Below are 13763 nucleotides of genomic sequence, written 5' to 3' on the forward strand. Positions count from 1 at the left end.
TTCCTTTGGGACTCGCCCTAGAGCACGGAGAAGGCGGACTTTTCGGTTTCCCGCCTTGCCAAGTGGCGGGGCCCCACTAGGCCTCATAGCATCCCCGGCCTCGAGTAGGCCCGTCTGCCGGCCAGGGCGCCCCAAAGGCGGGAGTCGCCATGTCGCTGGTTGCATACGCCAGCAGCGAGGAGAGTGAGCCGGATGAGGCTGAGCCGGAGCCAGAGGAGGAGGAGGAGGAGGAGGAGGAGGAGGAGGAGGAGGAAACGGCAGCCCCGACATCTGGGCACCATTTGGGGGGCATGTTCGCTTCTCTCCCTGCGCCCAAGGGTCAGGCCTTGCTGCCCCCGCCGCCCCAGATGTTGGCCCCCCAGTTCCCCCCGCCGCTGCTGCTGCCTCCACCCGCCGGGGACCCCCGGCTCCAGCCGCTTCCCCCTTTGCCCTTCGGCCTGGGAGGCTTTCCCCCACCTCCAGGCGTGAACCCGGCAGAAACGGGGGAGGGCTTGGGCTTGGGTCTGCCTGCACCCCGAGGCCCCGGGCTCAGCCTACCCCCTCCAGTCGGTGGTGCCGGCCCCCCATTGGGTCTCCCCAAGCCAAAGAAGAGGACTGAGCCCGTGAAGATCGCGGTGCCGGAGCTACATCAAGGGGATGTGAGTATCGGGGAGGGGGCTCCCCAACTGTCTTGTCTGTCCTTCGGGCCTGGGCTCCTTCGGAGGGCCTCAGGCTCCCTCCTGGGGATGCCCCGTTTGCTTTATGGAACTGTCGATTCTTTGCACGGGTTACCTACCCGTGAACTCTGCACACGCTGGGGCTTTAGGGCTTGTCTCCCTGCGAGCCTCTCCAAGTTGGCGTTGCCTTCCTGGTGCAGACAACCCAGCCTGTGGCATCTGCACCCGCGCCCACCAGTCCTCCGTCCAGCCCGGAGCGCCTGGCGGTGTGCTGAGCACCCCAGAATCGGAGCAGGGAGTTTGGGCCGGTGCAGGGGAGTAGGAGTGAAGAGACCTCAGCTGGCGCGGGCCCCGCAGTTCGGCCTCTGTCTCCAGCCCAGGTCCCACGACTGGGCCCACCAATGCTCGAAGTCCTTGAGCTCTGCTGTTGCAGTCGGAGCAGAGCGAGGAAGATCTTCTGGAGTGCTCTGGGGACGGCTGCTCTGAAGTCAGTTAAAGCCTGGGGGCAGGAAGTGTGCTGGGATTGGAAAGTTGATGGAAAGCTCAGCTCCCTGCTCAGTGCTCCCTGCCCAGCCTGAATTTCTCCGAGAACGCCTCCTTTTGCTGTATTGCTGTCCTTTGCGACTCCCTCCAGATACCCTCATGTCCGTTCTCTCTCCCACCTTGATCAAGTTTTGGATCAAAGGATGCATTCTCCTATTTATTTATTTATTTATTTATTTATTTATTTATTTTGGGTTTTGGTTTTTGAGTCACACCCGGCAGCGCTCAGGGGTTACTCCTGGCTCTACGCTCAGAAATCGCTCCTGGCAGGCTGGAGGGGGGACGGACGGATGGACTGATGGACGACGACGACGACACACCATATGGGATGCTGGAATTCGAACCACCGTCCTTCTGCATGCAAGACACTTACCTCCATTCTATCTCTCCAGCCTTGCACAACCCTCCACCCCCCTTTTTTTTTTTTTTTAACACTTTCTTGTTTTCAGTGACAGGGATGTAATCCAGGGCCTTCCGTGCCTTTCTGTTTAAATTGCAGCTTCCCAAGCCTGATTGATAAGTGTAGTGACAAATGCAGTTTACCTTGCACACAGGTTCATTTCCGGCATGGCGTAGTGTCCCGATCCCTGCCTGGACTGATCCCTGAGCACCGTCACCAGTGACCTCAACCAAATCCATAAACAATTCCTCTTGTCAGTCTCATCTCCCTGCTCACCTTTAATTTCTTTTTCCCTTAACATGCAGCATCATCTAACATAGGATATATTTCATCGACCTCTTCTCTCATGTACAAGTTCCATGAAGGCAGGCTTGTTTGTTGTATTCATTATGTTGCTCCCAGTTCCCCTGCCTTGTTTGGGGGCCACACAAGGTAGTGTTGGCACTGTGCTCAGGGAACCTTAATTGGTACTGGAGATTGAAGCTGATCTTCTATCTCTGACCCTTACCCTCCTTTTTATTTTTATTTTTCGACCACACCTGACTGTGCCCAGGGCTCTGTGCTCAGGTATCATACCTGCCAGGGATTGGGGGACCATCTGGGGTGCCAGGCGTTGAAACCAGGTTAGCTGCATGCAAGAGGCAAGTGCCTTCCCGACTGCACTTCTCCGACTCCTAATCCTAATTTAAAACACTGCTGAGGGGCCAGAGAGATAGCACAGTGGTAGGGCGGTTTGCCTTGCACACAGCTGACCTGGGACGGATCTGGATTCCCAACATCTCATATGGTCCCCTGCCAGGAGTGATTTCTGAGCGCAGAACCAGGAGTAACCCCTGAGTGTTGCCAGATATGGCCCAAAATAAAATAAAATAAAATAAAAACACTGAGTACAACAGTAAACCATGTTATGTACTAAATAGTTTTGCTTGGGTCTTTTTTGGTTTTGTTTTGGGGTCACACTGATAATACTCAGGGTTATTCCTGGCTTTGCATTTAGGAATCATTCCTAATAGTGCTCAGGGAACTATATGGGATGTCAGGGATTGAACCTGTATTGGCTGTATGTAAGGCAAGCAACTTATGGGTTGTACCATCACTGGTCCCCTACTGGATGTCTTCTGAGTGAAGGGACCTTAGTGCATGTGAATTCTTGAAGTTCCAGAATTTTTCTCACAATATTAATTTCACTATTCTCGTAGCTTTCTTTTTTTTCTTTTTTTGGTTTTTGGGTCACACCCAGCAGCGCTCAGGGGTTACTCCTTGCTCTGTGCTCAGAAATCGCCCCTGGCAGGCTCAGGGGACCATATGGGATGCCAGGATTCGAACCACTGTCCTTTTGCATGCAAGGCAAACGCCTTACCTCCATGCTCTCTCTCAGGCCCCTCTCTTAGCTTGCTATACTATTGTCCATCTTTTATCTCACCTGATTTGTGTGTGGTGGTGGGGGGGCTGTTTTGGACTACACCCTGCAATACTTGGATTACTCCTGGCTCTTACTCAGGAATCACTCTTAGGTGTTGGGGTGCCATTTGGGATGCTAGAGATCAAACTCTGGTTGACTGCATGTAAGGCAAGTGAGTGTCCTACCTGCTATACTATCTCTGCGGCTCCCTGAATATCATTTCCTTTTGGGCTGGGGTGTGGGCCACACCCAGCAGTGCTCAGGGGTTACTCCTGGCTCTGTGCTCAGAAAATGCTCCTGGGGGACCATATGGAATGTCAGGGTTCGAACCCGGGTCTGTCCTGGGTCAGCTGCGTGCAAGGCAAATGCCCTGCTAATGTGCTGTCACTTGGGCCCCAAGAATATCATTTCTGAGTCTAGGATTCAAAAAAAGATCTTGGAGATATTTTATTTTATTTTTTTACACTTTGTTCTTTATGTAACTTATAACAAGAAAAGTTTCTGAACAAGGGGCTGGATAGTTAGTACAGCAAGTAAGGCATTTGCTTACCATGCTGCCAACTTGGGTTCTATATCCAACACTACCTGTGGTCCCCAAGCTCTGTCTAAAGTAGTACCACACTTCTAGGTGTGGCCCCAAAACAAAAGTTCTGAATGAGACAAAATTAAGATAGAATCATTCCCTCGGTATTCTCTTTGCCCCAAATTAGGTCTGAGCCTAATTGTTTTGCCACAGAAGATGAAGTCAAGTCAGCCTGCCTTCATCAGTGACAATGAAAGTTCTCTGTTTTGAAGGTCTCTGTAGTAGATAAAGCTGGTAAAGGTGGTAGAAGCTTCCATGGAGGCTGGCTGAACTGGCAGAAAGCCCTGTGGATTTTTTCTCTGTTTCACTCATGAAATCTCAAATTGAACAGCAAAATGGATGCTTGGAATAATCCTGCTAACGCTTAGCTTGTTCAGTTTTCCTTTTTATTTTTCAATTCAATTTAGTATTGGTAATTTTCTCTGACTACATAATAATTGAAGTGAAGCAGTTTAAGAGTTTCAGCTGATTAGTAAAGGCAGGTGTCCTTCATCATTAAAGTGATAGTATGGGGCCAGAGCGGTAGCACAGCTGTAGGGTGTTTGCCTTGTGTGTGGCCAACCTAGGGCGGACCTGGATTTGATCCCCAGCATCCCATATGGTCTCCTGAACCTGCCAGGAGGATTTTTGAGCGCAGAGCTGGAGTAAACTCTGAACACCGCAGGGTATGGCCCAAGTTCCTTTTCCCCCCCAAAAAGTGATTGTGCTTCCTCCATTTCTGTGTCCTGCTGCCTCTGAGCTCTGGGCCCTCTGGGTCTTCCACTGAGTAGGCCCTTAGTGCCTACAACACCTTTAAAATAATTGAGTTTCGGGGCCGGGTAGGTGGCGCTGGAGGTAAAGTGTCTGCCTTGCAAGCGCTAGCCAAGGAAGGACCGTGGTTCGACCCATATGGTCCCCCCAAGCCAGGGGCGATTTCTGAGCACATAGCCAGGAGTAACCCCTGAGCGTCAAACGGGTGTGGCCCAAAAACCAAAAAAAAAAAAAAATTGAGTTTCCTTTTTTTTTTTGTTTTTGATTTTTGGGGTCACACCCGGCAGTGCTCAGGGGTTACTTCTGGCTCCACATTCAGAAATCGTTCCTGGCAGGCACGGGGGACCATATGGGATGCCAGGATTTGAACCAATGACCTTCTGCATGGAAGGCAAACGCCTTACCTCCATTCTATCTCTCTGGCCCCAGAATTGAGTTTCCTTAACTCAGTTTTCTGTATTTGGTTCTGGACTTTCACTCCTTTGTTCTTGTGAGATTGATTGCTCCTCTGACCCATTCATAGACATTGCCCCAAGGGACTTCCCGTTTTGTTGGAGGAGACTGACCAGGGAATAGATAACACTTGAGCCCGAGGAGAACCAGGGTCGAACTGGGGCCTTGGAGCATATCTGTCAGTTATGGTACAGCCCGCAGTTGGGGAGATGGCTGGACAGAGATCATGCAGGAGTGGGAGGCCAGATTATAGAGCAGCAAAGTGTTTTTTCTTTTTCTTTTTCTTTGGTTTTTAGGTTTTTTTTTGGGGGGGGGCACATCTGGCAGTATTCAGGAGTTATTCCTGGCTCGGCACTCAGGAATCACTCCTGAGGTTTTAAAGGGACCATTTGGAATGCTGGGGATAGAACTTGGGCTGAGAGGGCCGGAGAGATAGCCCAGCAGTAGGGCATTTGCCTTGCACGTGGCCAACCCAGGACGGACCCTGGTTCTATTTCCGGCGAGCCTGCCAGGAGCGACCCCTGAGCGCTGTTGGGTATGACCCCAAAACCAAAAAATAAAGAAAGAAAGAAACTAAATAACTTGAGTTGGCTGCATGCAAGGCAAGTATTTTACTTGCTGTACTATTTATCCCTCCAGCCCACAATGTGCTTTTTCTTGAGGAGAACCTCATGAATAAAGCACAGAGGCTGGGATTCATGATGGGCAGAGGGACAGGCGAGGGATCTAAAAAAGAGACAGAGGCCTGATGCTTAGGGCCTTGGGTCCTTTTGGACATAATTCTAAGGCCATGAAGAAGAGAGGCTTCTCTGATCACAGGAAGGATGAAGGCCTGGAGTGGGGAGGAGTAAGACTGGCAGAGATGTGAGATGACTGTTGTGGATAAGGGAGCAGCTGAGGACAGATGCAGCAGGTCTATTTTGGAGGGAGTTGACCAGACTAGGGAAGTTTATTGAGGGGTAGACTCCAGGCAGCCAGAAGAGCGGTGGTACTGTGGAGCCCTAGATTGAGCAAATCTGCTGTAGGTATTTTTCCGTTTGTTTTTGGGCTATATCCAGTGATGCTCTGATTATACCTGCCTCTATACTTGGATCACTCATAACGGGGGACCATCTGAGGTGCTAGGGATTAGACCTAGGTCTGTAGCCTGCAAGGTAAGAGCCCTACCCACTGTACTATCATTGTAGACCTAGTGGTTTTTTTGTTTTGTTTGGTTTTGGTTTTTGGGCCAAACCTGGTGACGCTCAGGGGTTACTCCTAGCTATGAGCTCAGAAATCGAGCCTGCTTAGGGGACCATATGGGACACAGTGAGATCAAACTGCGGTCTGTCTTAGGTTAGCTCGTGCAAGGCAAGCGCCTTACCGTTTGCACCACTGCTCCAGCTCCTCCTAGTGGTTTTTTATTTATTTTTATTTTTTGGTTTTTGGGTCACACCCAGCAGCGCTCAGGGATTACTTGGCTCTATGCTCAGAAATCGCTCCTGGCAGGCTCGGGATGTCACGATTCGAACCACTATCTTTTTCCATGCATGGCAAACACCCTACTTCCATGCTATCTCTCTGGCCCATTTTATTTTTTTAATTTTTTTAAAATATTTTTTGTTTTTTTGGGCCACACCCAGTGACGCTCAGGGGTTACTCCTAGCTATGCGCTCAGAAATTGCTCCTGGCTTGAGGGACCATATGGACTGCCGGGGGATCGGGGATCAAACCAAGGTTGGTTCTAGTTCAGCACAGGCAAGGCAGACACCTTGCGCCACTGCTCTGGCCCCACCTAGTGGTTTTTTAAAATCACTAGGCAATCTGCTTTTAGTTCAACTTGGGTTTTCTGTGAGATGTGATTGGTTTGATTTGGGTCAGTACCTCTTTGAACGCCAGCAGGGGCCAAGCAATGCCAGATTCTTTCCAGGGACTCTCCAGACTTCAGTTAGCTTTTTCTTTTTTGTTTTTTTTTTTGGGGGGTGGGCGGAGTGGGACACACCCATTGGCTATGAGCTCAGAAATCGCTCCTGCCTGGGGTGGTGCCATATGGGACGCTGGGGGATCGAACCAAGGTCCATCCTAGGCTTTCGCTTGCAAGGCAGATGCCTTACCTCTGGCGCCACTGCTCTGGCCCCTTCAGTTAGCTTTTGATTTAGGTGACGGATTAGGAATATCTGGCCCCTTCTTGCTTCAACCCAAGCTGTTTCCAAATATTGATCATTTCTTTACTTCCTGGAGTTAGGGGGCACAGTCTTCTATAATTAGGAGCCAGAAAAGCCAAAGCTAGAAGAGTGCATGTTCAGTGGGGATAATACATGAAGTAGAACAAATTAGGCTGGCTATGATGATGTTACTCGGACTTTCATATCCTTCACTTTATTGTGGATTTTGAAGTTGAGAGGCTGGAATGTCTCGAAATGAGTTGTTTTAGGGCTAAGTAGCTCAGTGGTTGAGCAGTTGCCTTGTAAGTGGATCCCAGGATCAGAAACCAAGTTAGCCAAGACGTATTTTTGTTATTTCTTTTAACCATACACATTACAGTTGACTGCAATGAATTTAGCTAAGAATTCTCTCTTTTCTATTCATTAGAGTCGGGGTGTTGTTGGGTCACATCCAGGGTTTAATCCTGGTTCTTTTTTTTTTTTTTTTTTTTTTTTTTTTTGCTTTTTGGATTGGTGACATTGGTGACGCTCAGGGGTTACTCCTAGCTATGCTTCTGGCTTAGGGGACCATATGGGACGCCGGGAGATTGAACTGTGGTTCATCCTATGTTAGCCGCCTGCACACTCTATTGCTTGCACCACTGCTCCAGCCCCGTTTAATCCTGGTTCTGCCCGGCTCACCCCCGACATTGCTCAGGGGAGACTATATGTAATACCTGGGGGATTGTACCACGGTCTACTACATGCCCCCGCCTAACTTAATTTTCTTGTTTGTATTTTTGGGCAACACCCAACAATGCTATGGTGTAGTAACTTCTGGCTCTGCACTCAGTTGCATTCAGGAGTGCACTCAGTAATGAGATGCTGGGGATCAAACCTGGGTCAAGGTGTACAAGGAAAATGCCCTACCTGCTTTACTATTGCTCTGGCCTCACTGAACTAAGTTTGGTACAACTTTTTTTTTTGTTTGTTTTTGAGCCATACCTGTCAATGTTCAGTTACCCCTGACTGTATCCAAGAATTACTCCTGTGGGCTGGAGAGATAACACAGCAGTAGGGCATTTACACGGCCAACCCAGAATGGATGGTGGTTCCGATCCCAGCATTCCTATGGTCCCCCAAGCCTGCCAGGATTGATTTCTGAGCACAGAGCTAGGAGTAACCCCTGAATGCCGTTGGGTATGACCCCCCCCAAAAAAAAATAACCCTAAGAATTAGTCCTGGCATTGAATGGGGGACCACATGGACTGCTGGGGATCAAATGTAGATAAGCCATATGCAAGGCAAGCTCCTTTCTGTACTATTGCTCTGGTTCCTTAAATAAGCTATTTTTTTTTAATAAGCTATTTTTTAGTTTGATTGTTTTTTGCTTTGGGGTCACACCCGATGATGCTCAGGGGTTACTCCTGGCTATGCACTCAAAAATCCACTCCTGGCTTGGGGGATGCCCGGGATCGAACTGAGAGGTCTGTCCTGGGTCAGCCGCGTGCAAGGCAAATGCCTTACCACTGCGCTATCACTCCAGCCCCAACTAAGTTTTTTTTGAAGGCAGGTGCATACCCAGGGGTTACTCTTTTTCATTTTTTGGTTTTTGGGTCACACCTGGTGGTATCCAGCGGTTACTCCTGGCTCTGTGCTCAGAAATGGCTTCTGGCAGCCTCGGGGGATCATATGGGATGCCAGGATTGGGATTCAAACCACTGTCCCTTCAAGGCAAACACCCTATGGCTGTGCTGAGGGGCTCTCCAGTTTCTCAAGGGTTATCCTTGGCTTCCACTCAGCAATCACTCCTGGCAGGTTCAAGGGATCACATGGAATGCAGGAGATCGAACCCCTGGATTGGTTGTGTCAAGCATCCTACCCATACCCACTGTACTCCCACTTAGGCTTTATTCCCTCTTAGGCTTTGTGGCCCCTTAACTAAGCTTTATGTCTGTATACATAGAGGAAGAGGACTGTACCCCGTCCCCAAGGATCAGACTCAGTGTCTGACTGAAGTATCAGCATAGTCATCTTCCTCCCTGGTTTACAGTTAGGAAATAGGGAATGGGCTATTCATCCAAGATCATTTTGGGGAATAGCAGAGACCTAATAGAACCCAGGTGTATTTTAGTCCATCAGGGCCTGCTGGAAAGATGGGAAAGCCTTGGGTGACCAGAAATGGGAAAGTGATACAATGAGAAGGGAGATTTGGGAGGGGAAATGCTGTCCCAGGTGAAGGATGGGTGTAAGCAGAAGGTACTGGAGACCAGAGAGCAAAGAAGTGGATGAATCTGGCTAGTAGGGTGTGGGCAGAGACAGCCCTGATTAGAATTCGGAGCCTGCAGGGATGGGGGGCTTTGTTTCCTCCTTGGCTCCCGTCCCTGACAGCCAGTGATTGCTTTTTGGAGCGGTAGTCTGTTAGAGCCTGCAGCGCCTGGGAGATAAGAGGCCACCTTGGGGAATGAGGCTCTGAGATTAGCAGATCCCACTGGGCCTGGTTTAATGGAAAATGTCTGTTTCCTTTCTTGCTCAGCAGTCTGGGGGGGGAGGATGTCTTGTCACTGTTGGCAAGAAGAGAGGACAGTGGTGGCTGTTGAGGCTACCGAGAAGGAGAAGAAATCCTCGTTTCTTTTATTTTGCTGCCATATCCAACAATGCTCAGGGGCTACTCTGAGTTTTATGCTCAGGGTTTGCTCCTTGCAGTACTCGGGGGATCACATGTTGCTGGGGATTAAACCCTGCAGCCCTTCAAATTATTTCTCTGTTCTCCAATACTTTATTACTATTTTTTTGGGGGGGTATTTGGGCCACACCCAGCAGCGGCGCTCATGGATTCCACCTGGCTCTGTGCTCAGAAATCGCTCCTGGCAGGCTTGGGGGCGGGACATATGGGATACCAGGAATCGAACCTGGATTCATCCCGGGTTGGCCATGTGCATGGCAAATGCCTTACCACTGTCCTATCTCTCTGGCCCCATACTTTATTACTTTTATTTGGAGGAGGGGGTTTGGAGCCACACCTGTTGATATAAGGGCTATTCCTGAGTGCCCAAGAGATACCCCTGGCCGTCTGTGCTCAGGGGATGTTTTATGGTGCTGGGACTTGCAAAGCAAGTCTCTTAACCCCTGTAATGCCTGTCCTGTTATGCTTTTGTTGTTGTTTGTTTGGGGGGCCACACCTGACTTTGTTCAAGGCTTGGTTTGACTTTGCTCAGGGTTCATTCCTGGTGGTGTTTGGGGCCCTTTATCTGGTGCCAAGTTGGCTGTGTGCAAGGCATGCATCAAGCACCTTACCCTTGTACTATCTTTTCAGCCCCCAACACTTTATTCCTTTTTTTGGGGGGGGGGTTTGGAGGGAACAGCTGGCAGTGCTCAGGGATTACTCCTGACAGTGCTTGGGGGGACCAAATGGAATGCTGGGGATCTAAGCTCACAGTCAGCCATGTGTACAAGTTAAGCGTCTTACGGTACTTATGTCCCCATCAGCATGATTTTTGAGGGTCTTATTTTAGATTCTGTTTCAGGGTGTCTGTCCTATTTAGGGCCCATCCTGTAATGATTTGTAATGGGGGTCAGAAGATTCACATAAGATGTTCAAGGAGGGAATGATTGAGGAGCCTGAGTGAAACTCCAAATTCAGAAGTAATAAGGTATTTTTTTGTTTTTGTTTTTGGGCCACACCTGGCAATGCTCAGTGTTGACTACTGGCTCTGCACTCAGAAATCATTCCTGGCAGGCTCGGGGGACCATATGGGATGCCAGGGATTGAACCTGGGTCAACTGTGTGTAAGGCAAGCACTCTACCTACTGTACTATCTCTCGGATGCCTTTTCTTTTTTCTTTTTTTTTTTTTATTAATATGCTTTTAACTTTATACTTGGGTTGTCAGTCTAATGGAAACACTCTGATATTTATTGAATTCTCTGACCACCACTGATCTGACCTTCAGTTTCATTAGCTGTAGGACAGGTTGCCTTCACTTTGAAAATAGCTACCTTTTGTTTTTCAAGTGTCTAAAAAATTAGAATATATTTGTGTAATTTTATAGACATGATCATCTTAAAGCAGGTTAAAATGTGCTTGTTTTCAAATTGTTTTCCTGGGGGAGGTATAAATATGCCTGGAGGTATGATAGAGTTCTGCCCTAGTGAGCCATTTCTCTGGTCTTCTGAAGTCAGGGCTTCCTGGACAAAGATAAGGAGTCCTGAGGCTGTGAGGATTTAGAGCCAGAAAAAAAGGTCAATAAGACTTTGATTTGGGCAGGATTGGAAGTAGGGCTGTGTGCTGAGCTGAGTTTGATCCTTGGCATCCCATATGGTCCCTGAGCAGAGCCAGCTAAAACCTGACACTGCTGGATATAACCCCTAATCCCAAAAGAACCAAAAACAAACAAAAAACTTTGGTTCTTGGAGCTTAACATTTCTCCTTGGTTGAATTGGACAGTCTGGCAGGGTGAGGTAGTGGACCATATGCTGTGCTCAGGGACTATTCTTATAGGCTTTCTGTTCAGGAGTGACCCCCCTTGTGGTGCCCTTGGGAACCATATACAGGTGAAGGGGAGTTGACTCCATGCAAGGTACACAACTTAATCCCTGTACCTGTATTCTCTGTGGGCTGAGAATAATCATTCTTTTATGTGTTTTTGTTTTGGGGCCACCCCTGACAGTGCTCTGCGCTTTCTCCCGGCTGTGTGCTCTCAAGGATCACCACTCCTGGTTGCCTTGGGAGACTATAGGTGCCAGGGATCAAAGCTGGGTCAGCTGCATGCAAGTCAAATGCCCTGTCCTCTTTACTGTTGCTCTGGCCCCAGGAGAAGATTAATTTTGGGGGGGGGCACACCCAGTGACACTCAGGGGTTACTCCTGGCTATGTGCTCAGAAATTGCTCCTGGCTTGGGGCACCATATGGGACGTGGGGGGATTGAACCGTGGTCAGTCCTAGGTCAGCGTGTGCAAGGCAATTGCCCTACCGCCAGCGCCACCTCTCTGGCTGAAAAGATTAATTCTTACTGTTTTTTTTTTTTGTTTTGTTTTGTTTTGTTTTTTTGGGCCACACCTGATTGATGCTCAGGGGTTACTCCTGGCTAAGCGCTCAGAAATTGCTCCGGGCTTGGGGGGATCATATGGGACACCGGGGGATTGAACTGCTGTGGTGCTTCCTTGGCAGACACCTTACCTCTAGCGCCACCTCGCCGGCCCCTACTTCTTACTGTTTTTTAGAATTGTTTAGACAGATATAGTTTTTAGATTATCATTGGGAATATCATACCAATATCTAGATAGCCAGATTAGCCTTTATTTCCTGCAGAGGCTTGGGGAGCTCCAGGCTAAGAAGAGTCAAAGCTGAGAAGCAAGCCTGTATTTCTAGCTTTGTGCCTGTGACTGTCAGGCCTGGTAGATAAGTAGACCTTCAAGAAGGCAGTCAGGTCCTATGTCTGTCAGGAACTAGACCTTTGGTCTCTCAGAACCTGTCTTTCCATACTTTTGTTGTTTTTTGTTTTTGGGCCACACCCAGCAGCACTTGGGTTACTCCTGGCTCTGTGCTCAGAAATTGCTCCCGACAGGCTCAGGGAATCATATGGGATCCTGGGGATCATAGCCTTCTTAGCAGAGTGCAAGGCAAATGCCCTACCTGCTGTGCTACTGCTCTGGCCCCTCTCCCTTTCCTTACTTAACAAAATGCCTGCCTTGCCTTGGAGTGGGGTTGGGGAGAGACTGTAGGTATAACCCCATCATAAAACAAAAATTATGCCTACTGGGGCTGGAGTGATAACACTGCGGGTGCAGGTCAGGCTGACTGGTCTTGCTGACCTGGGTTCAATTCCTGCCATTCCATATGGTCTCCAGAACCTGCCAGGCGTGATTTCCTTATGGTTTTGTTCTTTTGGGCCACACTTTGGTGATGCTCAGGGCTTATTCCTGACACTGCTGAGGATTAATACTTGGTCCACTGTGCAAAGCAAGTGCTCTACTGACTTCCCAAAAGTAAAAAATTTATTTATTTATTTTGATTTTTGGGTCATACGTGGTGGTACTCAGGTTACTCCTGGCTCTGCACTCAAAAGTTGTTCCTGGCAGCATCAGGGGACCATATGGGATGCTGGGATTCTAACCAGGGTTCATCCTGTATTGACCATGTGTAAAGCAAATGCCTTACTACTATGCTATCACTATGGCCCCTAAAAGTAAAAAATTTTAAATAGAAGTGTCCTTAGTAGAGTAAGTATGTTCATTGGAGTATTCCTGCCCAGTCCTGCACTCAGGTCACTCCAGACAGTACCGGGGAGAGAGGGTAATATGTGGTGCTAAGATCAAACTGGGTTTGGCTGTATGTGAGGCAAATGCCTTATCCCTTGTCTCCAGTCCCTGGCATAGTCACTATTTTTGGTTTGGTTTGGTTTTGGTTTTTGGGCCATACCTAGCAATGTCAGGGTGTACTCCTGGCTCTGCACCTAGAAATTACTCCTGGTGGTTCTCTTATGGGATGCTGGGGATTGAACCTAGTTCGGTCAGTGTAAGACAAATGCCCTGTCCGATGTACTATTTTTTTGTTTTGTTTTGTTTTTTGGGCCACACCCGTTTGATGCTCAGGGGTTACTCCTGGCTATGCACTCAGAAATCGCCCCTGGCTTGTGGGGAACCATATGGGACGCCGGGGGATCGAACCGAGATCTGTCCTACGCTAGCACTTGCAAGGCAGACACCTTACCTCTAGCGCCACCTTCCCAGCCCCTGTCCGATGTACTATTGCTGGCATCTTCCTAGTCACTTTTAGAGATGCTCAAACCCAGATCTCTATTCTAGATAGAATTACTTTAACTACTGGGTTTGGGGATTGATCTTTGTAAGTG

At 48.8% G+C, this 13763-nt stretch overlaps 1 protein-coding gene across 1 annotated transcript in view; it reads left to right on the top strand.

The window, feature by feature from the left end:
- PRCC (proline rich mitotic checkpoint control factor) overlaps positions 1–13763 on the top strand; it is a 37545-nt gene continuing 23782 nt past the window's right edge. Inside the window, exon 1 of the mRNA XM_049781957.1 lies at positions 1–638. Within this exon, the coding sequence (XP_049637914.1) occupies positions 150–638 (489 nt within the window). The 5' untranslated portion in view covers positions 1–149. The remainder of the gene's footprint in view (positions 639–13763) is intronic.

Source organism: Suncus etruscus, chromosome 10 (genome assembly GCF_024139225.1).
Source record: "Suncus etruscus isolate mSunEtr1 chromosome 10, mSunEtr1.pri.cur, whole genome shotgun sequence".
Lineage (NCBI taxonomy): Eukaryota > Metazoa > Chordata > Mammalia > Eulipotyphla > Soricidae > Suncus > Suncus etruscus.